Raw genomic sequence first — 23,730 nt, 5'->3', positions numbered from 1 at the left:
CTCTTGCCCCATTGCACCTTCTCTTCCACTTTCAGACTCTTTCCCCTCTCTCAACATATTCAGTAGTCTTTCTGCCACTTCCCTACCCTCTTTGCAGCTTCTTTTCCGCATCTCTCCCCATCTTGCAGATCCTTTCCCCACTTTGCAGACTTTTACTTCTCTTTCTATGTCTCAGTCCCCCTGCAGCATTCTCTCCCCATTTGCAGCTCTCGTATACCTATTTTGCAGTGCCTTTCCACTCTCCTTTTGCATCTCCTCCTGTTTACCTTTGCAACTCCTCATACCGCACTTTGCAGGTTTACAACTCCACCCACCCTCATCACCTCCTCTCCCTTCCACCCTACAACCATCACCAGTCCTTAGACAATCAATCTTGCTCCCTGGGCATCAATGTCACATCCATGCTCATCACTCTCTCCAACCTCAACCCTAATCTGTGTTTGCCCTCTGACTTTACTCCTTGACCTTGGCCCTTGGCCTCGGGCCTAGTAGCCTCACAACCCACTCCCATTCATGTTTTCTCCATTGCTTCCTAGGGAACCATTCAGTAGTAAATGCAAGAAAAAAGATCAGCCTGTGATTGGAACAGTAGATCCTCACCATACATTTCCTTTCTACTTAGAAATCGAGTTTGCTTTGGTTGCTTGCCCCATGCTGGAAATCTTTCAGGAAACTTCGGGATTTTGAGAGTGAATTCACCTACTGTCCCTTTGTTTTTTTAGCCTTGCTTAGAAGTTATTTTGTCCTAAACCTGAGAGTGGCAAGCAACAGTGAACTACCACAAAGAAAATACTGCCAAGGACACAGCTCAGTATTAAGCATCAGCAGCTAATGATCTGAAGGGCGGGCAGGACCCAAATGAAGAAATAATCTATTGAGATTGCCTATGTTGGCATGAGAATTGTTTCATTCTGTAACAGAAAGTAAATTGCAGACTTTATAGGTGTTGTGGAAAAGTTTTCTAATCCTATCACCACTGAACGCAGATCAGAAAACAAAAGTCAGCATAATTTGTTGGAAGATGCAAAAACTAAGAATAAGAATGAGCAGTAAAATCCACTTGAACTCACTGACATTGAACAAATTGGGATAGAGCAGATTTGATATTTTGCCAAAGATGAACCAACACAATATCAAGAGTAACATTTCAATGCTTACTAAGTGATAATGCTAAATTAACAGCAGGGCTCTGCTAATAGAACTGAGTCCATGGAAATCTTTAATTCACCAGTAACACAACAACAGAATGAATGAAAATGCCCAACCTAATTGGCAAGTTGCATGTTGAACGTAAAGAACTGATATACTTCAACACAGACAGATTGAGAATAAATATTTAATTGAATAAAATCGAGATGAGTTGTATATGACTTCACTGAAGACAGACTAACATCCACAGATTCAGGACCCAGTCAAAAGCAATGAGTTTCTTGCCCTGAAAACCCAGATACAGCAAAAGAAGATTGCTTGATCTTAAGAGCCAGGATACTGTGAGGAAGAAAATAATTGCTTTAAAATAATAGCCATCATCAATGATGACCCTTAATGGTCCACCAATTGATGTTATGGGCTAACTACTTGAGGTAGGAAAGAGGAGTTTCTCTGTGAATGGAATTCAGGAGATTAAAGGTCCTCCAGATAAAATAATAGACCTACTACTGTACTGGGTTTAGCAAGAACATCATCACGCACAAAGGACATCCAGGGAATAAGTGAACCTCTCAGAAGAAATGGGTTACAGTCAGTCAGAATCAAGATTAATTGTCCTCAATCCAATGCCTCTCAATTTTCTAATCTGAAGGAATGCATACTGGAAAATTTGTGAAATCTCCAGACCACATGAACTGTAAAGTCAGAGAGAAGGAGAGATGAGATACTGGCAAATTTAGAAAGTAAACATATATGTGAATGTGTAATAGTTAACGATAGGGGGAAAATTGGAGAAACGAATATCGAAAAAAATGGCTTGAAAGAGTTAATGTTGAAACTGCATTAAGCTCTAGCCAGTCTCATGATGTTACAAAATCATGGGATGAAGATGAAGCAGTCAACCTCAGGTGCTGATGGAAACTACAGGTCTGGATCCATGTCCCACCTTCCCCAGACATATGTTATAACATCCTTGAACAGGTTCATTAAAAACAACTGGAAATAAGATTTGGAAGCATTATTCTACCTTAGCCACAAAATGTCACCGGTTAGTCCCACAACATATGGGAGACACAGTCTCAGAATAAGGTGAGGCAATTTAGAAATGAGGCGATGAACTGACCAATTAAAAACATTAAAATATATGGAGATACTACAGGAAGAAGATGTGGAAACAGACTAGCCACAGTCTCATTGAATAACGTCTGGGTTCAAAGGAATGAATGATCTACATTCTTATGTTTGTTCTGAACGTACAAATGTACTTGCCACATTAACAGCTCCTTTCTATAGCTGTCCTCCACAAATATATTTACCTACCATCTGAAATCTACTCGACAGCTAATTAATGTTGAACAGGAATCAGAAGTCGGTTTTGCACCAGAAACATTGCAGACGATCTGACGAAATAAATTACCTGCCAGCATACAAGTCTGCAAAATTTGCTGTTGCATTGACAATGTAAAGTCTAAGATCACACTTTCACGCATCATTCTGCAACATTTATGAAGAAAGAAGTGAAAAAATCTTTGTTACTCCACCTTTCTTTTCTTTTTTAAGACTCCTATTAAAACAAATTCATCAACCAAGCTTTTTGTCATTCATATTAATATATGCTCCTTTGACTGGGTGTTCATTTGCTCTACTTGTCTCTATGCATGTATCTTCAAAAGTACAGTTTCAATTATGGTAGAGAATGAGAAATTATATTTCATGTAAATTGATTAATCCAATGTTTGCACTGATACCAATTATATTAAAAGTGAGTTTAAAGTATATTTAAAATGTGACATAACATACATATCCAGTTTCTGAAACTCCACGTCCAACATAGCGAAAGCATTTGTGATCATTTCTATAGCTTGCTTGTAAATGGAACTCAAATCCCTGGATTCTGTTGCCTACAAATAAAATTTAAAAAAGAAAGATCATAAGGTGTTCACTGCAGCTATAGACCTTTGGCATGAACATCTTGGATTATTTCATATCTGGTGAGCTTATGATCTCACTTGGGCTTGGGATGGAAACTTCAGATGTAGTTGATGCTATTCACTGAATCAAGTACAACATGGTTGATGATTGTCTAACCAAATTCTCAGTGGAAAATGGTGTGGCATAGAGAAAAATTTACACTATGCCCCTCAACCTGCAGCATGGTGCAACGATGAAAATCAGGCAAGCATTTTTTAGCACCATCAAATCAGCTTGTTTCGATTTTCTCCAAGGTGTAGTTTAACATCTGAATGGTAATTGAGATTTATAAACTACATTGCATAAATTCTTAGCATTATTGTAAAGTTGACAATCTGATGGATGAGCACCAAACTGACTACAAAAGTTGACTTGTGGAGTTTCAAATATTGTTTCATAAAATCATAGCATTCCTACAGTAAGGAAAGAAACTATTCAGCCTATTCAGTCTGCACTGACCCTCTAAACAGCAACCCACCCAAACCCTGTAATCCCACATTTACTATGGCTAATCCACCTAACCTACACATCTTTAGAATATGGGAGAAAACCTGAGCACCCCGAGGAAACCCAACAGAAACAGGGAGAACGTGGAAACTCCACACAGATAGTCACCCAATGCTGGAATCAAATCCAGGTCCTGAGCATTTTGAGGCAGCAGTGCTAACCATTGCGCCACAATGCCAGTGATTGTCTATTAAGTTTTTCTGTTCTCTAGAACAAATTGGGGTGGCCATGCACTTTTAATCATCTTTTTTTTTGGTTTTAACAGCCAGTAATTTTCCTATTCACTTCTTACCCTCCTTTCAGGAGTGATCAAGCAGTTTTAAAGTAATTTGTAGAATTCATACTCCAGCTAAGTTAGCCAAAACTAAGAATTAACTTTGGGGCTTGCTGAGTATAAGACACTTTTATGCATCAAGTCAAGAAATATTACTGAGCACTTTGCACAGTTTTAAATTATACTCATTAGGTACAATATTAACTTCCCAGCCTAGGCAAGCTAAGACAGATGAACATTCCTGAGGCTTTGCACAGATGCAAAAATCTGGCTTTTTTAACTAATAAGACTATTTTTGATTTAGTATCTCTGCAAGACTAAGTCTGGCAACTTCATCGATGACCTCCATCTTAAGTGGCGATGTTTGTTGATGCTACACGATGCTTAGCACCATTCAAAATTCCTTAGAGACTGATTCAGTCCATGTCTGTATGCAGCAAGATCTACATTCAAGATCCACTCACCTTCCTTACTATGGCTGACTGAGATCATGCCATCAGATGGATGAGAGGGACTCCAACACAATATAGCTTTTTAAGTCCAACCCTCATAGACCCATGAGGCATCTGGGTTCTGTTCTCACAATCTTGGCATGAAGACTGTGGGGCCTTGTATCAATTTAAGTCTTTCACAATGCTGCAGATAATGCCTTTGTTTTTAGGTGTTCTTGTACTCTCCTGCTTTCCTCAGTAACAACTAACTTTCCTGGTGGGGATGTCAGTTACAAAATGTCCTCTTGTTTCTTTGGTCTGCCTGCTATTAAGATTTGATTGGTTTCTGGAGCTAACCTGTTGATTGGTCACTTCTGAGAAGCTCACAATAAATATCCCAACATGGGCACCTAGTTTATCAGTCTAGAATTGAGGCCAAGATTGGGATTGCAACCAAACCAGGAAAATTCACTTATCGTCTTACCTTCCTTAGATAAGGTGACCAAAAGCTTTCCTCCAGGTATGACCTCCTGATGCCCTATACAATTGTACTCAGACTTCTTTACTCTAATATCTAATCCTTTGCAACTTAAGCTAGCATAAGGTTTGTCTTCCTAATCGCTTGCTGTTCCTGCATGTAATGGTTTTGTGATTTACATACATGGAAAACCAAGTTCCTCTGAATGCATTCACTTTTTAAAAAAGTTTTTCCAGCCCGAATACATAACATCATACTTCTTTACATTGCATTAAATCTGTTGTGGTTTTGCCCAATCACGCAATTGTTTCTATCCCTCTGTATCCTGCTTCTCAGCATTCTGCTCATGACTTACTTATTGTATGGACTGTCAAATTCAGCAGGCTGTCTGGGCTGTTACTCAGGATGAATATGCAACACCAATCTCTTTAACACCAGGGCGTGCTTGGTCTTGTTTGCTACAGGAAAAGCACAGCAGGTCAGGCAGCATCCTTGGATCAGGAGAATCAATGTTTTGGGCGACTTGGATGCTGCCTGACCTGCTGTGCTTTTCCAGTGCCACACTCTCAACTCTGATCTCCAGCATCTGCAATCCTCACTTTCTCCTTGCTACAGACAAACCTAATCCTGGTCTACAGCAAAGAATCTCTTGTAGTTGACAAGTTTTTTTGTTGCATGTTAGCAACTAGCTTCAAGTTACATTGATATGAGGACATTGTCACTGAGAGTTTGAAGAGGACCAGGTATTAGATCTCATCCTTAGTTCTGTTCTGCCACAAGTCATATCACCATTGTGGATAATGCTTATGACACTAATCAGTATTAACCTTTCTAAACCTTTTCAGATGAATATACAATTACTTTGCCACATAACTTTATTTAACCATCAAATTTACTTACATTACATTCTTTCCTTATCTCAAACATTTAGACTGTAAATAGCTGAAGCTGCCTAAGTAGAATCACAACATTTAAAAGGCATTTGGATGAGTATATGAATAGGAAGGCTTTAGAGGGATATGGACCAAATGCTGGCAAATGGAGACTAGACTAATTTAGGACTCATGGTCGGTATGAACAAGTTGGATTGAACAGTCTATTTCCGTGCTTTTCATCTCTATGATTCTAATAACCATTGAAGTACACTACCAGTTACAGCTCAGCAACCTGAAAATATTTTATTTGTTCCTATGTCTGGTTTCTGCTCATTAAACAATCTTAATTCCACTCTAATACACTATCTTCAATCCCATGTGCAATATCTTGTCAAACAGATTTTCACATTTTGCGTACTGCTGACACTAAGGTATCGATCTTATAGTTCCTGTATTTTTCCTTTTTCCTTTCTTAAATAGCTGGAATATGCACACTACTTTATATCTTCATAAACTATTCTGGAATCTAAAGCATTCTGAAAATTAAAATCAAAGCATCCAGTACCTCTGCAGCTACGTCTCATAAAACTCTGAGGATTTTAATAATTTGGTACAGGGAATTTGTCTCCTCATAGTTCTATTCATTTTCCCAATAATATTTCTTCACGTAGAGACATAGAGGTCTACAGCACAGAAAATGGCCTTTTGGCCCATAGAATCTGTGCTAATCAAAAATAACCAGCTAACTATTTTAACTCCATTTTCCAGGACTTGGTCTATAGCCCTGTATGCCTTTATATCACAAACGAACACCTAAATATTGCATCTACCTAATACCTTATAGGCAGTGAGCTCCAGATTGCCATGACCTCCAGGTGAAAAACAAATTTTTCACATCCCCTCCAAACCTCCCACCTTCAATCTATGACATGGAGGTTTGCCTGGTATGGAGGGAAGGTCTTACAAGGAAGGGTTGAGGGACTTGAGGCTGTTTCGTTAGAGAGAAGGTTGAGAGGTGACTTAATTGAGACATATAATATAGTCAGAGGGTTAAATTGGATGAATAGTGAGAGCCTTTTTCCTAGGATGATGATGGCTAGCACAAGAGGAAACAGCATCAAATTGAGGAGTGATAGATATAGGACAGTTATCAGGGGTAGTTTCTTTACTCAGAGAGTAGTAGGGGCATAGAATGCACTGCCTGCAACAGTTTTGGACTTGCCAACTTTACGGGCATTTAAGTGGTCATTGGATAGGCATATGGATGAGAATGGAATAGTGCAGGTTAGATGGGCTTCCGATTGGTTTCACAGGGCAGCACAACATTGAGAGCTGAAGGGCCTGTACTGTGCTGTAATGTTCTATGTTCTATGCCCCCTAACACAATGGAAATTCCACCATCTGCTCTAGTAAGATTTGAACCTGGATCCCCAGAACATTACCTTGGTCTCTGCAACACTACACCATCACCTACCCTCTTAAAAGCAGTCCTTCAGCTCTGCCCCTTGGGCCAAGAAGTCCACCATGCACATTCAGTGATCTCACATCCCCAGATACCTGGCTGGGGGAGTTCCCTTGCAATACCCCCGATCCCCTAGCCCTGCTACATCACTAAGAGTCCTCAAGTCAGGCTCACCGGTCCTCCAGTCCAATCCAGAATAAGGTCAGCAGATGTTCTTCCCTGAAAGGCATGAGTGAACCAAACCAAATGGGGTTTTACAATAATTAGCAGTGATTATATTAGATGTGCTACTTACTGCCAGATTTTATTTTTAGTGAAGTCAAGTTTTATTGTCAGCCAAGTTGGGATTTAAATCAAGGTCATCAGAGCATTTGTCTCAATAACTAGTTCAGTGATTATACCACAAGACCATATATCCCTGGGATTGCTCCAGAATGTCAGTTTGGGATTCTGGATTACAACTTTGTGACATTACATACCATCCCCTCCTAGAATTTTAAATAGCCCCAGTTGCCCTCTTCTATCTCACCTAAGAGCCCAATCTGCACATATCAGCCTAACTAATGAGTCCGAAGATATTTTCTAATCAACCTGTTAGAAATATTATGACACACCTCTGGAGCATGTGGAATTGAACCAGGCCTACTAGCTCAGAGGTAGGGACATTACCACTGTACCACAAGAGTCCTTAAAAACTTGACTTGGATAGGGCTCAAACGCACAACCTTTAAATAATTCCTTTATCAATCGATTAGAAGTCCAATGTATTGGCCATTACACTACAGAACCTCACATCCTCACTTATACTGATACAGTTTTGCAATAATTGTGTTGTCCAATATATTCTCCAATAGGCACATGCCTCAGATAGATGGTGAATAACTGCCATTGGCCCAGACATACCAAGGAGTGATAAACATAGTCAGATTGCCACTTGACTCATTTATTATTTTGTAAATATTGAGCTCTGCATTTCTGGCCAGGTATTCTGATTCCAGCTTCTTCTTGTGTAGCTGAAATCAATATTATCCCCCTTATAGTGCAAGATGATTAAAGGAAATCAAAGCAGGCGATCTTTTGCAGCAGTGTGTCATTTCTGAGATTTAAATACCAGATACTTTAACACATACTGTAGAAGTGTAATTATGTAAGGTAATAGGGTTCTGGCGACCTGGGTTCAAATCTCACCAGAGCAGATCGGGAAATTTTAATCTAATGAAGAAGCTGGAATTAAGAGTCTAAAGATGACCATGAAATCATTGTTGATTGTTAGAAAAATCCATCACTAATATCTTTTAGGGAAGAAAATCTGTCTAACCTACATGTGACTCCAGACCCATAGCAATGTATCTGTAATTGCTATCTGGACAATTAAGGATAGGCAATAAATGCTGGCCTAGCCAGCGATGCCCACATCCCTTGAGTGAGTGAAAAAAGAATCATGGGGGAATGTGTGGCAATTGGTTAAGGGATTAAGATGCTAGATGGATAGAAAGCTAGGGTGCCATGATGGTAGGGTGTGAGGTAAGTAGGGAGTAAATTGGATAGGGTGTGGATAAGTAGGGTGCCAGATGGGTGGAGTCCCAGGTGCTTGTAGTGGCACCAGGTTGGTAGGGTTCCAGGTGGGTAGAATGCTGGGTAAGTACTGTAATGGTACGTCAGGGAAGTTTTCGATGTTTCAGGCTGGCGTCAGCTACTGAGATAGGAATAAGTCAATGACAGTGGTTAGGGGAGAGGCACATGGCTGCAGGCAGTGGAATGTCCTTTTTAAATAAATAACAGCTCTTTTGGGACACAAAAAATTGGCCAACTGAACGGCTTGCTGGGAAGGGAACTGTGATACAGCAATAAGCTTGGAAGCTTGCAGAATTCACTGTCAAAATGGATCAGGCCAGACAGAAATGAAAGCCATTTATCTTGATTGACTATATTGAATAGATATTGAGGAGATAATGCCACAATGTTTCAGATGAAACAATAGATCAGAATTTCAGTAAAACTGTTTTTGAAAAAGCCTGTCTCCCAGTTTGGTTTAATCAATCGGCAAATTACAATATCCAATACTATCTTTTGTAATACCCTTCCTGGAATAGAAACTCATTCACATGGAATAATTGAATTATGTTATTTACATTGCTGTATTAAGCCTTTGTAACTACATAGGAGGAATCTGCACGTTGGTTAACATTTTTAATTCATTAACAGGATGGGAATGTCACTGGCTAGGCCAGCATTTATTGCCCATTCCTACTTGCCCAGAGGACAATTAACAGTCAATCACATTGTTGTGGGTCTGGAGTCACATTTAAGCCAGGCCAGGTAAGGATGACAGTTTTCTTCCCTAAAGGACATTAGTGAACCAGATGGGTTTTTTAAAATGACGATTGACAATGATTTTGTGATCATCATTAGACTCTTGATTCCAGATACTTTATTGAATTCAAACTCAACTATCTGCCATGGCTAGATTCAAACACAAGACACCAGAACATTAGTTGGGTCTCTGGAGTAATACTGGATTAGTGGTGCTGGAAGAGCACAGCAGTTCAGGCAGCATCCAACGAGCAGTGAAATCGACGTTTCGGGCAAAAGCCCTTCTTCACTGTATTGGGGAATGATCCAGAGAACTGCATTTAAAGGGGCCTTTCGAATCAGAGAGGCTGAAATTCCAGACAACATTAGCACAAGAAACAGGAATCTTGAGAGTGAGAAGAACAGCCTCAGCCTTAGTTCAGCCAGCTAAAATCTGGGTAATATCAACTTCTTTACTATCTTGAGCTTCCAAAACAGATTTTAAACCAGTGTGAGAACATACTAATTTACAAACTGCAAGGTTACTTGAGAAATGGAAGGAAAGCTGGGTTTTGTAGAATTACACATATCGATCTTGTGTTTCAATGCTAATAAACTACAGCTCATGGTAAACCATATCTCATTATCAGTAACTAAGCAAGTAAATCAAATACATATGGCTTACACGGCATGTCAATGCCAGCACTTATAAAATTAATTCCTGTAATGTGGGCATTGCTGGTTGGACAGCATTCATTACCCATTCCCATCTGCCCTTGAGAAGGTGATGGTGAGCTGTTGTCCATATGGTGCATGGAGATCCACAATTCAATTAGGGAGGGAGATCAGATTTTCAACACACTTCATTGAAGGAACAGTGATTTATTTCCAAAGGGGAGTGCTTAGAGGGGAATATGCAAGTGGCATTGTTCCCATTGTATCTGCTGCCTTTGTCTTTCTAGATGGTAGTATTTGGGGGCTTGGAAGATGGTATCTAAGGAGTCTTGGTGAGTTTCTGCATTGTATCTTTTAGATGGTACAGACTATTATTACTACTGAGCGTGGGTATTGGAGGGACTAGTTACTTGTGCATGTGGTGCCAATCAAGCTAGCTGTTTTGTCCTGCAAAAGCTGAATAATAGTTGTTGGAGCTGCAGTCATCCAGGTATGTAGAAGGTATTCCATCTCTTTCCTGACCTGTGCCTCGTATATGGTGGACAGGCATTTGGGTATCAGAAGATAAAATTATTTGGTGTAGAATTCCTATGTCTGAGGTGCTTAATTTATAGTCCAGTTCATTTGCGGTCAATGGTAACCCATAGGATGTTGATAGTGGGGAACTCAGAGATAGTGGATCTCATTTAATGTCAAGGAATAATAGATTCCCTTTTGTTAGAGATAGTCATTACCTGCCACTTGAATGGTATGAATGTTACTCGACACTTGTCAACATTGCCTTGGTTTGCTGCATTTAGGCATGGAAGACTTTACTATCTGAGGGCAGATGGTGTGGATGTCATGTCCAAGAAGGAGTTGGAATTGTGTTAGGTTGTGAGAAATTTGGTTTGGATGTGTTGGTTGTCAGGATTCTTGGGATATAAGGCATGAAAAAAGATGTAGTTGGGTGTGTACGATTTATATTTGGGCTGGGAGCAGATCAATAGAACATAAAATAAAGAACAGTACAGCCAAGTTTTTCTAGCCTCTCGTTATAGTTCATACCTCTAACCCAGGCAGTATCCTTGTAAACCTCTGCTGCACCCTCTCCAAAACCTCCACATCTTTCTTGTAATGTGGCGATCAGAATTGATCACAATACTATAAGCGTTGCCTAACCAAAGTCTTGTAAAGCTGCAACATGACATCGTGACTCTTGTACTCAATACCCTGACCAATAAAGGCAAGCGTGCCACATGCCTTCTTTACTACCCTATCGACTTGCAAGACTAGTTTAAGGGACCTTTGGACTTGAACCCCAAGATCCCTCTGTACATTAATGCTATTCAGGGTCCTACCATTCATATAACATTTGATCTCCCACAGTGCAGCACTTCACATTTACCTGGATTAAACTCCACCCTGCCATTTCCCTGCCTATATCTGCAACTGACCTATATCCCATTGTATCCTTTGACAACTTTCTCTACCATCCACAATTCCGCCAATCTTTGTATTGTCTGCAGCTGAATAATCCACCCATCTAAATTTTTATCCAAGTCATTCATATATATCACAAACAGCAGAGGTTCCTGTACAGATCCCTGCCGAACACCATTAGTCACAGACCTCCAGCCAGAAAAACACCCTTCTACCACTACCCTCAAGTGGATTTTTATTTGTTTAACTTTTCCTGGTAAGTGTTAATATAATGGAAGCTGTACCCTCCAAATTCTCTGATGGGATGGGCTATTGTCAGAGTGATTCAGATGCAGGATAATTTCCTATTTCCTATTTCCTGGGAAATTCCCATGCTATGTCGCACTTCTGGGATTTGCTGCTGTCCTCAAGCACATCTCCAGTTTGCACTGCATAATAGACTCCCTGGCCATTAAAATATCCAGGCCTTTGTCTTAAAGTGCTGCCTGAAAAGCTATTTATCAATTGTAGCTATTTGAAAAAGGAAGGATGAAGATCATCTAGACTCGCAACGTTATATTGCTCCCTCACCATGGATGCAGTCTGATCTGCTGTGATCTCCAGCATTTGTTGTTTTCACAAAAGAACAATTATGTTGTTATAGAGTCATAGAGTTGTATAGCATGAAAACAGATCCTTCAGCCCAACCCGTCCATGCTGACCAGATATCCCAACCCAATTTAGTCCCACCTGCCAGTACCCGGCCCATATCCCTTCAAACCCTTCCTATTCATATACCCATCCAAATCCCTCTTAAATGTTGCAATAGTACCTGCCTCCACCACTTCCTCTGGCAGCTTATTCCATACACGTACCACCTTCTGTGTGAAAAAGTTGCCCATTAGGCCTCTTTTATATCTTTCCCCTCTCACCCTAAACCTATGCCCTCTAGTTCTGGATTCCCCAAACCCAGGGAAAAGACTTTGTTTATTTATCCTATCCATGTCCCTCATAATTTTGGAAACCTCTATAAGGTCACCCCTCAGCCTCCGATGCTCCAGGGAAAACAGCCCAAGCCTGTTCAGCCTCTCCCTATTAGCTCAAATCCTCCAACCCTGGCAACATCCTTGTAAATCTTTTCTGAACCCTTTCAAGTTTCACAACATCTTTCTGATAGGAAGGAAACCAGAATACACACAATATTCCAACAGTGGCCTAACCAATGTCCTGTTCAGCCGCAAATGACCTCCCAACTCCTGTACTCAATACTCTGACCAATAAAAGAAAGCATACCAAATGCCTTCTTCACTATCCTATCTACCTGTGACTCCACTTTCAAGGAGCTATGAACCTGCACTCCAAGGTCTTTTTGTTCAGCAACACTCCCGAGGACCTTACCATTAAGTGTATAAGTCCTGCTAAGATTTGCTTTCCCAAAATGCAGCACCTTGCATTTATCCGAATTAAACTCCATCTGCCACTTCTCGGCCCATTGGCCCATCTGATTAAGATCCTGTTGTAATCTGATGTAACTCTCTTCACTGTCCACTACACCTCCAATTTTGGTGTCATCTGCAAACTTACTAACTGTACCTCTTATGCTCGCATTCGAATCATTAATGTAAATGACAAAAAGTAGAGGATTCAGCACTCCACTGGTCTCAGGCCTCCAGTCTGAAAAACCACCCTCCACCACCACTCTGTCTTCTACCTTTGAGCCAGTTCTGTATGCAAATGGCTCATTCTCCCTTTATTCCGTGAGACCTAACCTTGCTAACCAGTCTCCCATGGGGGACCTTGTTGAACGCTTTTCTGACATCCATATAGATCACATTTACTGCTCTGTCCTCATCAATCCTCTTTGTTACTTCTTCAAAGAACTCAATCAAGTTTGTGAGACACGATTTCTCACGCACAAAGCCATGTTGACTATCCGAATCAGTCCTTGCCTTTCCAAATATATGTACATCCTGTCCCTCAGGATTTCCTCCAACAACTTGCCCACCACCGACGTCAGGCCCACTGGTCTATAGTTCCCTGGCTTGTCCTTACTACCCTTCTTAAACAGTGGCACCACTTTAGCCAACCTCCGGTTTTCCAGCACCTCACCCTTGACTATCGATGATATAAACATCTCAGCAAGAGGTCTAGCAATCACTTCCCTAGCTTCCCATAGAGTTCTAGGGTACACCTGATCAGGTCCTGGGGATTTATCCACCTTTATGTGTTTCAAGACATCCAGCCCTTCCTCCTCTGTAATATGAGCATTTTGCAAGGTGTCACCATCTATTTCCCTACTTTTTATATCTTCCATATCCTTTTCCACAGTAAATACTGATGCAAAATATTTGTTTAGTATCTCTCCCATTTTCTGCGGCTTCACACAAAGGCTGCCTACTGATCTTTGAGGGGCCCTATTCTCTCCCTCGTTATCCTTTTGTCCTTAATGTATTTGTAAAAGCCCTTTGGATTCTCCTTAACTGTATTTGCCAAAGCTATTTCGTGTTCCCTTTTTGCCTTCCTGATTTCCCTCTTAAATATACTCCTACTGCCTTTATACTCTTCTAAGGATTCACTCGATCTATCCTGTCTATACCTTACATATGCGTCCTTCTTTTCTTAACCAAACCCTCAATTTCTTTAGTCATCCAGCATTCCCTATACCTACCAACCTTTCTTTTCACCCTGACAGGAATATACTTTCTCTGGATTCTCACTATCTCATTTCTGAAGGCTTTCTATTTTCCAGCTGTCCCTTTACCTGCTAACATCTGCCCCCAGTCAGCTTTCGAAAGTTCTTGCCTAATACCATCAAAATTGGCCTTTCTCCAATTTAGAACTTCAACTTTTAGATCTCATCTATCCTTTTCCATCACTATTTTAAATCTAATAGAATTATGGTCGCTGGCCCCAAAGTGCTCCCCCACTGACACCTCAGTCACCTGCCCTGCCTGATTTCCCAAGTGTAGGTCACGTTTTGCACCTTCTGTAGTAGGTACATCCACATACTGAATCAGAAAATTTTCTTGTACACACTTAACAAATTCCTCTCCATCTAAACCCTTAACACTATGGTAATCCCAGTCTATGTTCAGAAAGTTAAAATCCCCTACCATAACCACCCTATTATTCTTACAGATAGCTGAGATCTCCTCACAAGTTTGTTTCTCAATTTCCCTCTGACTATTAGGGGGTCTATAATACAATCCCACTAAGATGATCATCCCTTTCTTATTTCTCAGTTCCACCCAAATAACCTCCCTGGATGTATTTCCAGAAATATCCTCCCTCAGCTGTAATGCTATGTCTTATCAAAAACGCCACTCCCCCTCCTCTCTTGCCTCCCTTTTTCCCTTTCCTGTAGCATTTGTATCCTGGAACATTAAGCTGCCAGTCCTGCCCATCCCTGAGCCATGTTTCTGTAATTGCTATGTTCCTAACCATGCCAGGTTCATCTGTCTTCCCTGTTAGGCTCCTCGCATTGAAATAAATGCAGTTTAATTTATTAGTCCTACCTTGTTCCTGCCTGCCCTGACTGTTTGACTCGCTTCTGTTCTTAAGTGTACCAGTCTCAGATTGATCTCTTTCCTCACTATCTCCCTGTGTCCCATCTCCCCCCCCCCCACCTTACTAGTTTAAATCCTCCTGAGCAGCTCTAGCAAATCTCCCTGCCAGTATATTAGTTCCCTTCCAGTCTAAGTGCAATCCATCCTTCTTGTACAGGTCACTTCTCCCTGAAAAGAGATTGCAATGGTCCAAAAATGTGAGTCCTTCTCCCATACACCAGCTCCTCAGTCATGCATTCATCTGCTCTATCCTCCTATTCCTGCCCTCACTTGCTTTTAGCACCGGGAGTAATTCAAGTATTACTACTCTCGAGGACCTCCTTTTTAAATTTTTGCCTAACTCTCCGTAATGTCCCTTCAAAATCTAAACCTTTTCCCTTCCTATGTCGTTGGTTACAGTTTGGCCAATGTCCTCTTGCTGGCCCCTCTCCCCGTTGAGAACACTCTATACCCTCTCTGAGACATCCTTGATCCTGGCACCAGGAAAGCAGCACACCATTCTGATTTTTCGCTGCTGGCCACAGAAACATCTGTCTGTACCTTGGACTGGAGAGTCCCCGAACACAATTGATCTCTTTGATCCTGATGTACCCCTCATTGCATTCGATCCAGTCTCAATACCGGAAACTTGGCTGTTCATGTTACGTTCCCCTGAGAATCCATCACATTTTCCAAAACAGCATACGTGTTTGAAATGGGTATAGCCACAGAAGGCTCCTGCACTAGCTGCCTACCTCTCTTACCTTTCCTGGAGTTAACCCATCTATGTGACTGTATCCGAGACTTTCCTCCTTCCTATAACTGCCATCCGTCACATACTGTTCCTGTTGCAAATTCCTCATTGCTTCTAACTGTCTCTCCAACTGATCCATTCGATCTGATAGAATTCGCAACCAACAGCATTTATTGCAGATATAATCCGCAGTAACCCTTAAACTCTCTTTAAACTCCCACATCTGACAAGCGCATATCACTCTATTTAAGGCCAACTTTGCCTCTTCACAATCTACAGATCCTGAAAATAACACCGTCGTATTCCTCTACAAAACACTGCCCCAGTTAAATTAATAGTTATGGCTTATATTTTAAGTTTAATCAAAAGACATATCTCAAAAATGTATAATCATGAAAGAACCCACCCTACTCACTACTGCAGACTTTCTGTAGGTCCCACTTAAAAACAATACACTTATCTACTTCTATGCTGTGAACTTCGCCCAAACAATTCCTCCAAGATCAGTTGTGAATTTCACTATTTGTTAATTTTCCCAGATGCACTCTGATGACCAGCAATATATGAATTCAAAACAGCAAAGGCAGTAACTGTGCAGGTTCACTGTGGTGTCAGTTTCTTTCTCTCTCTCTCTCCTGCACTGACCTCACCATGCGCTTCCTTTGTCTGTTCTTCTCCATTTTAAAACTGATGTTGTTTTGACTTTTTTTTTCCAAAGTTCCAAAACAATGCAACAGCATATAAAACAGTAATTGCTGCTCCTGGAATTCGAGGAAATCACCTCCAACACCTAAAATACCTCAATAAAGGAGCAGGTGTTACAGCCAGAAATTTTTCCCATCCTCCATCTTAGATTACCCAGAATCCTTCCTTCTTAAACAAGAGTTATGTATCATTCAGTTTATGGATGTATTTATCAAAATATAGTTTATGTTTCTATTAACCTGAAATCTGAAGGTCATTTGCTCAATGAAACCAAAACAAAGTCTGCTTTTGACACTTTCTTTATTCCAATTATCTTTGCTGTCTTGAAGTGATAATACATTGAGATTTGCATGGCCTCTGTATAAAGTGCTATAAAGGCTTTTGGAAGGATGTTGGTCTGATTGTTCTCAAACCTTCTTGGGAAATCTAGTTGCACAAAGGATGCTAACTAAAGAATTTATTTTTGCTGGCATGTGGTTTTTGTGCAATAGTTGAGGTGTGTGACCAATAGGCTATGCCTCATGGTTGCTGATTATGGTTAAAGTGTGGAATTTAACGTGGGCAATGAGCAGTGTCGCAATATCAAAATGTGTTCAGCTTTTTTCTTCATAGAACTATTGAACCAAGAGATTGGAAGGAATAGGGCACTACTGGTAAAAAAGGAGATTTCTTGAGGCTGGTCATAAGCCAAAGATCAAAAATGTCTGTACATTGGCCTGGATGTTCTGATGAACAGATAATTGCTTTGAAATGTAGATGATGTTGCGCATGGAGACCCTGTGAATTCCCCATCACAGCTGACTCTGAAGAAATTCCCCAGGAAACTGAAAATTCTGCTCAACAATTCCCTATCATTTGGGATCCTCTGAAAGTATCCAATTAAATAAAGACTTTGAAATGTTCCTCTGCAGTCGGGATCCTCTGAAAGTATCCAATTAAACTAAAGACTTTGAAATGTTCCTCTGCAGTCAAGTAAATAGTTGCTCAAGAAAAGTTTGGTTCCAAAACACCTAGTGTACTTGCTAAGGATAAGGAAGCACTCTTACACACAAAACATGGTAGATGTTTGGAACTCTCTCCCACAACGCCATTGGATGCAGTATCATTTGTTAATTTTATATCTGAGATACACAATTGTTTGTTCAGCAAAGGTATTAGGGATACCAGCAAAAGGCAGGGCCACAGATCAGACATGAGCTCGTTGAATGGTGGAACAGGCTTGAGGGACTGAATGGCCTACTCCTGTTCTTATGTTCCTGAGTAACTGTTCAACTGTCCCTGCATTTACCTCATATACCTTAATTGCACTGCATAAGGCCCCTTAACGGCCTGATCCAAACCTCCAACCCAACCTCTTGGACCCAAAACCTCCCTCACCCCAATGACCACCGGACACTGCTGGGATCTGAACCCCCCCCCCCAGCCACCATACCCAATATCTCCCAGCTCCAGACCAATGCCCTGGACCATAACAATTCCTTTCCCCCGCCACTGGATCATGCTCCCACTCCATCACCAGAAGACCCAATGTCCCCACCCCTTGGCACCCAAACGCCAGTCCCAACATCAAACCTAACTCCCCTTCTCCCCTCACTGGGCTCAATACCATGTTTTCCTGGGATCTTAAACTGCACACCTCAGCTCTCGCTGGGTTAGTCTGGGACCCTACTTACCTGGAACCCTGCACTAACTCCAGCTGCCTACCCTCCCAGCACACGAACCTCACATTTATCTTATATGCTTACCTTTTCACTAGAACTGTCTGTGATGCTGGAAGTTTAAGTTACATAATACAATCACTGAATGCTGTGACAGGGGACTGTTCTGAACTATGAGCATTCTGTCAGGATGGAAATATGGCTTTGCATTTCTGAAGGAGCCCTGATTGAAATTTCCTGTCAGAACACACAGCTCTTTTGTTTTGTAAAGAAAGGAGCAGAGTGACTATCCGTGTATTACATTGCTTTTATATTTTATCTTGTAATGAATCTGAAATATTGAAGGTCACAAGTTTGGCAAGCAGCAAATTCCTGTTGGATAACATTTGCTACATTCTTGGTCCCCCTTTATACTGGAGTGTTCTGTGCCTTCGAAGATGAAAGCAGATAAAGAGAATTTGTTTAATATCTCTGCCACTTTGTTATTTCCCCATTGTCCTCTTTCCCTCACTTTCATTCAGACAGCCCTGGACAATTAAAGCAGAAGGCAAAGAGTTTCAATATCTGTACAGGTCATTAATGTTTAAAGAGAAATTTGAACACCAGTAATTCACTGTCAGGACTATGACAGATGATTTCACACTTTTCTTAAAAGAGAAACCTTAATGTACAGATAAATAAAAACAAAAGCAAGCAGTACTAATTTCAAAAGGTACTTTATAACTATGATTGCCAAGCATCCAGTTTTACTTTTATTCCCTTATCTTACAAAATCTTGAAGATTCATTCACTTTTTCTAGGACCCAAATATATGCCATACCCTCTGGGATTCACTTTGCTTTTCTCTCAATGTTCACGCAATTTGCTGACATATGAAATTTTACAGTGACTCTTCCATTAGCTTTGGGATGAGAAATCCCTAAAATATTTCAAAACCTCTTGACTTTTCAGACTCAGACTTCCTCCAGCAGCATTCTTGATTGCCATTCTATTCAATATTTATTCTCTCAACCACTAATGCATAGTGTCAGTAGCATATACCAACTAAAAAATATACTGCAACAATTCACCAAGGTTCTTTTGAATAGTACCTTCCAAACCAGCAATCTCTTTCATTTAGAAGGACAAGGGCAGCAGGTACATGAGAATACCAAAACTTTCAATATCCTCTCCAAACAATGTGCCATCCAGATTTGGAACTAAATCTCATTCCTTCTCTGTTGCTCGATAAAAACCCTGGAACTCCCTTCTTAAAAGCACTACAATGACTGTAGTGGTTCAGAGCAGCACTCTGAAGGGAAGGGCAATGAATGTTGGTCTAGCTAGCAATGCTCACATCCTGTGAAGCTTTTAAGTGAGTTCCAACCTACTCATGACAAAATTCCTCTGTGAGAAACAGTCAGTCAAATTAAATTCGAGAACCTTCGAACCCACACAACCCATATGGCAACATGCTATGTTTTGGCATTCTTCAAAGCAGAAATGCAATCTAATCAACACTACATTTGATTTTGAGACCCAATGAGTATTCTTTATCTCTAATGAACGTGACTGCCCTCTCTCCAGACTTGCTAGATCCATCAAGAATCTTCCATGTTCACAAACTGCCCCCAATTTCTTTTCATCTGAGAAATACATAAATTATCTAAATTATTTTTAAAAATATGTGTAGACCTCCTGGCTTCACTACAAACTTAGAAATGGGTCATTCATTGTTCAATTTCTCTCACTATTAACCCTGACTGAATCAGATAAATTTAAGTTTCTTTTTCAATGTAATTAATTCAGTCTTGATTGAAATGAATTGACTTTAGACAATTAAGTTCTTAGTAAGGTCTCCCAGGAATTCTAGAACAAGGGGGCATAGTTTAAAAATTAATGCCGGACCAGAGGGATATTAGGAAATGCTTCCATATGTAAAGGATCATAGAGGTTTGGAACTTCACAAAGGTCAGCTGTTGATAGATCAGTTGTTAATTTTAAATCTGAGTTTGATAAACTTCTGTTAAGCAAAGGTATTAAGGGATTTGGGTAAAAGGCAGGTATATGGAATTAGACCACAGATCAGCTGTGATCTCATTGACTAAGTGGAACAGGCTTGAGCAGCTGAATGGCTCGATGGCACAAATCAAGATAAATGGATCTGATCTCATAGCCATTAAGAACTGGGACTTTGACATTCAGGGACAATGTGAACTTTCTAGAGGAAAACATGGTGGGGTAACACTGTTAATAAGTGATGAAATGAGGACAGTTATGAGAGATTATCTGGGCTCAGATGATGTTGACTCTATTTCGGTGGAGGTGAATAACTGCAAAGGAAAGAGGAAACTGGTAGTAGTGTATAGACCCCGAAACAGTAGACAAACTGTAAGAAAGGGCATACACCCACAAATAATGGACGTAAAAAGAATAGGGAAATAATTGTGGATGATTTAATCTGCTTTTCGATTGGGCCAATCAAGTTAGAAAGTGCAACTATGACAACAAATTCATAAGGTGCACTAGGGAAAGTTTCCTAGAGCAATACATCATGGAGTCAACTAAGGAACATGTTGTTTTGGACATGGTAATAGGTAATCGGGCAGCTATAATAAATGGCCTGAAAGTAAAAGGTCCCCTAAAAGCAGGGATTGTAAAATATTTGAAGTTAATATTCAGTTGAAGAGTGAGCGAGTTTTGAGAACCTCATAGAATATTTCCCAAATTGGGGCTGTTAATCTGGTCCAATCAGGGATCCCTGGCTAACAGATAAAAGGAGGAGTGTGGCGGGCTGCCTTAGAGTGGCCGGAAGGTGGGAGGAATGGGGGCTTGCTGGGTCTGTATTGTCTGCACTTTTTTTTAATGTAACTGGATTGTCTTATGTATAAAGGTCATTGTTGCTGTCTTTTTATATTTGAAACTGGGATTTGTGGTTTGTCCTCAATTCCCTGTAAACTGGTTGAACGATAGGGTTTGGGCCTGGCTTTGCTGCTCCTCTCTCTTGTAAAGTTGCTGTTGTAAACAGCTGTAAATGTTAACTGTTTTTTGTAAATTGTTTTGTAATTTGTTTAATAAAATATTATAAACAGGAAAAAAAAGGAGTGTCCTCCTGCAGCAAAAAAAAGAAGAAAAAGGAGGAGTGTCAGACATTCTGACACTTTCAGAGCTAGTTCTGAGGGAGTTGGATCAATGTCAAAGACTTATCATTTGTAAATAAAGGGTGACTTGATGACTGGATATCAACCTCTGAGGCATTATTTCAAGAACCTTGTGTCAGAAACAACCATCTTTCACTTAAATAAAAGGAATTAGAGTGAAATGAGGACAGAGCTAGCTAAAGTGGACTGTGAAGATGGATGAGCAGGAAAGATATAAGCAGGCAATGGCAGACATTTAAGAGAGGTAATTCATGAGTTTCCATTAAAAAAAATCCTACTCAGAAATAAAGATTCTAAGAGAGTAATAAACCAACCATGGATAACCAAGCAGGTTAAGGAGAGTACAAAGTTGAAAGAAAAAGCATATAAGGAGGCAAAAATCAATGGGAGCACTGAAGACAGGGATACATGGAGAATCCAGCAAAGGAGGACTAATAAGATAATAAAGAGCAAGGAAATAAACTATAAAGACAAATTAGCAACGAATATAAAAACTTGACAATTAAAGCTTCTTCAAATATATGAAAAGGAAGCGAGAGGTCAAAATGAACATAGATATCATGGAAATAAATCTGGGGATATAGTTACAGGGAAGAAGGAAATGGCAATGGTATTAAATGTATATGTTATATCAGTGATTATGGTGAAAGATACCTTGAACATTCCACTAATTCTAAAAAGTATCAGAGGTGACTTAAATTCCATCAATAGAGAATCAGTATTAGATAAACCAATGAGGCTAAAGGCCTTGATTTGCATCCTAGGCTCCTAAAAGAGGTGAAATGGTTGAAGCATTGGTTGTAATTTTCCAAACATCCATGAATACTGGAGGTTTGGAAATCTGCCCTTATTCAAAAAAGAAGGGAGGCAAGAAGCTGATAACTGTAGGCCAATTAGCCTAACATCTATTGCTGAAAAAATGTTGGAGTCAATTATTAAGGAAGTAATATAAGCACATTTGGAAAAACATATTCTAAATCAAGCTGAATCAGCATGGCTTCATGAAGTGGAAATTGTGTCTGACTAATTTATTACAATTTTTCAAAGAAGTCACAACCAGAGTGGATAGAGGACCAGTATTGTATTTGGACTTATAGAAGGCATTTGAAAAGGCACCTTACAAACAATTAAGTCATAAGATAAGAGCTGATCATGTGGACACAGTGTATTGGTGTGGATAGAGATTTGGCTAATGGGCATGAAACAGTGAAAGGCAATAAGGAGTTCTTTTTCAGACTGGTAGCCTTTAACCAGTGGAGTTTCACAGGAATCGGTGCTGGACCACAACAGTTTATAATATATGTTACTGAAGGAGGAAGGAAGCAAATGCATTATTGTCAAATTTGCAAATGACACAAAAATAGGTGAAAAGGCGATTAGCGAGAGGGATACAAATAGTTCACAAAGAGATATGGATGGGTTAAGTAAGGGAAAATAATTGACAAATGGAGTGTAACATGGGAAAATGTGAAGAATATAATGTTATTTTAACAGAAAAATTGCAGAAAGCTGCAACACTGGGACTTCGGAGAATTAGTGCATGAAACAAAGAAAACAAACACACAGGTGTAGCAGGTAATCAGGAAATCTAACATTGGTCCTTAGTTCAAGGGTGTTAGAGTATAAGAGTAGGGAAGTCTTATTGGTGAGACCATATCTGGGGTGCTGTGATCAGTTTTGGTCCCCTTATTTGGCAAAAGATATTTTATATCTTAAGAAAAGGTTTACTAGGATAATCACAGGTATAGAGGCATTGTCGTATGAGCACAGGCTAACAACTTGGGACTCTATTCATTGGAGTTTTGAAGAATTAGAGATGATCTAATTGAGAAAAAAGGGGCTTTATAGAGTCAATGCTAAGAGGATGTTTTCACTTGTGGGACAGACTTGGAACAGAGGGCAGAGACTCAGAATAAAAGAGTGCCAATTTAAGACAGATTTGAGGAGGAATTTCTTCTCTCAGATGTTTGAGAGTCTTTGGAACTCCTTGCCACAGAGAGCTATGGTGAAAGTGTATACTTAATGCTGAAACAGATGATTCTTAACATGTATGGGAATTGAAGGTTATGGGGAAAATGCAGGTAAGTGGACATGAAGAATGTCAGATTAGCCATAATCCTAGCCTCAAGCGGAGCAGCTTGAGGGGCTAAAATGGCCTACTCCTCTCCTATATCTTATGGTCTTATGGCCTACTCGTGTTCCTACTTTTCTCTGTTAATCTCCAAACCTTAAAGTTATATTCCTGAAACAAAAGGTTATATTCTAAAACATGTGAATTATGCAATCAGATATCTACAACAAGGGTTAAGTCTTCAAATAAATATTTCTTACATGGTCATTTTTTTACATATCTCACAGAGATTTACTACACACCTCAAAATGTGCACTAATTAACTACATGAGTAAGTGCAGT

At 40.1% G+C, this 23,730-nt stretch overlaps 1 protein-coding gene across 1 annotated transcript in view; it reads right to left on the bottom strand.

Annotated features, from left to right (window-relative positions):
- The window catches only part of LOC140493413 (kelch domain-containing protein 3), a 220,787-nt gene that overhangs the window by 13,177 nt on the left and 183,880 nt on the right, over positions 1–23,730 (bottom strand). Inside the window, exon 15 of the mRNA XM_072591833.1 lies at positions 2,950–3,050. Within this exon, the coding sequence (XP_072447934.1) occupies positions 2,950–3,050 (101 nt within the window). The remainder of the gene's footprint in view (positions 1–2,949; positions 3,051–23,730) is intronic.

This window comes from Chiloscyllium punctatum, chromosome 2 (genome assembly GCF_047496795.1).
Source record: "Chiloscyllium punctatum isolate Juve2018m chromosome 2, sChiPun1.3, whole genome shotgun sequence".
In the NCBI taxonomy this organism is placed as follows: domain Eukaryota; kingdom Metazoa; phylum Chordata; class Chondrichthyes; order Orectolobiformes; family Hemiscylliidae; genus Chiloscyllium; species Chiloscyllium punctatum.
Note: the sequence above shows the minus strand (reverse complement) of the source record. Positions and strands in the feature narration are given on the sequence as shown.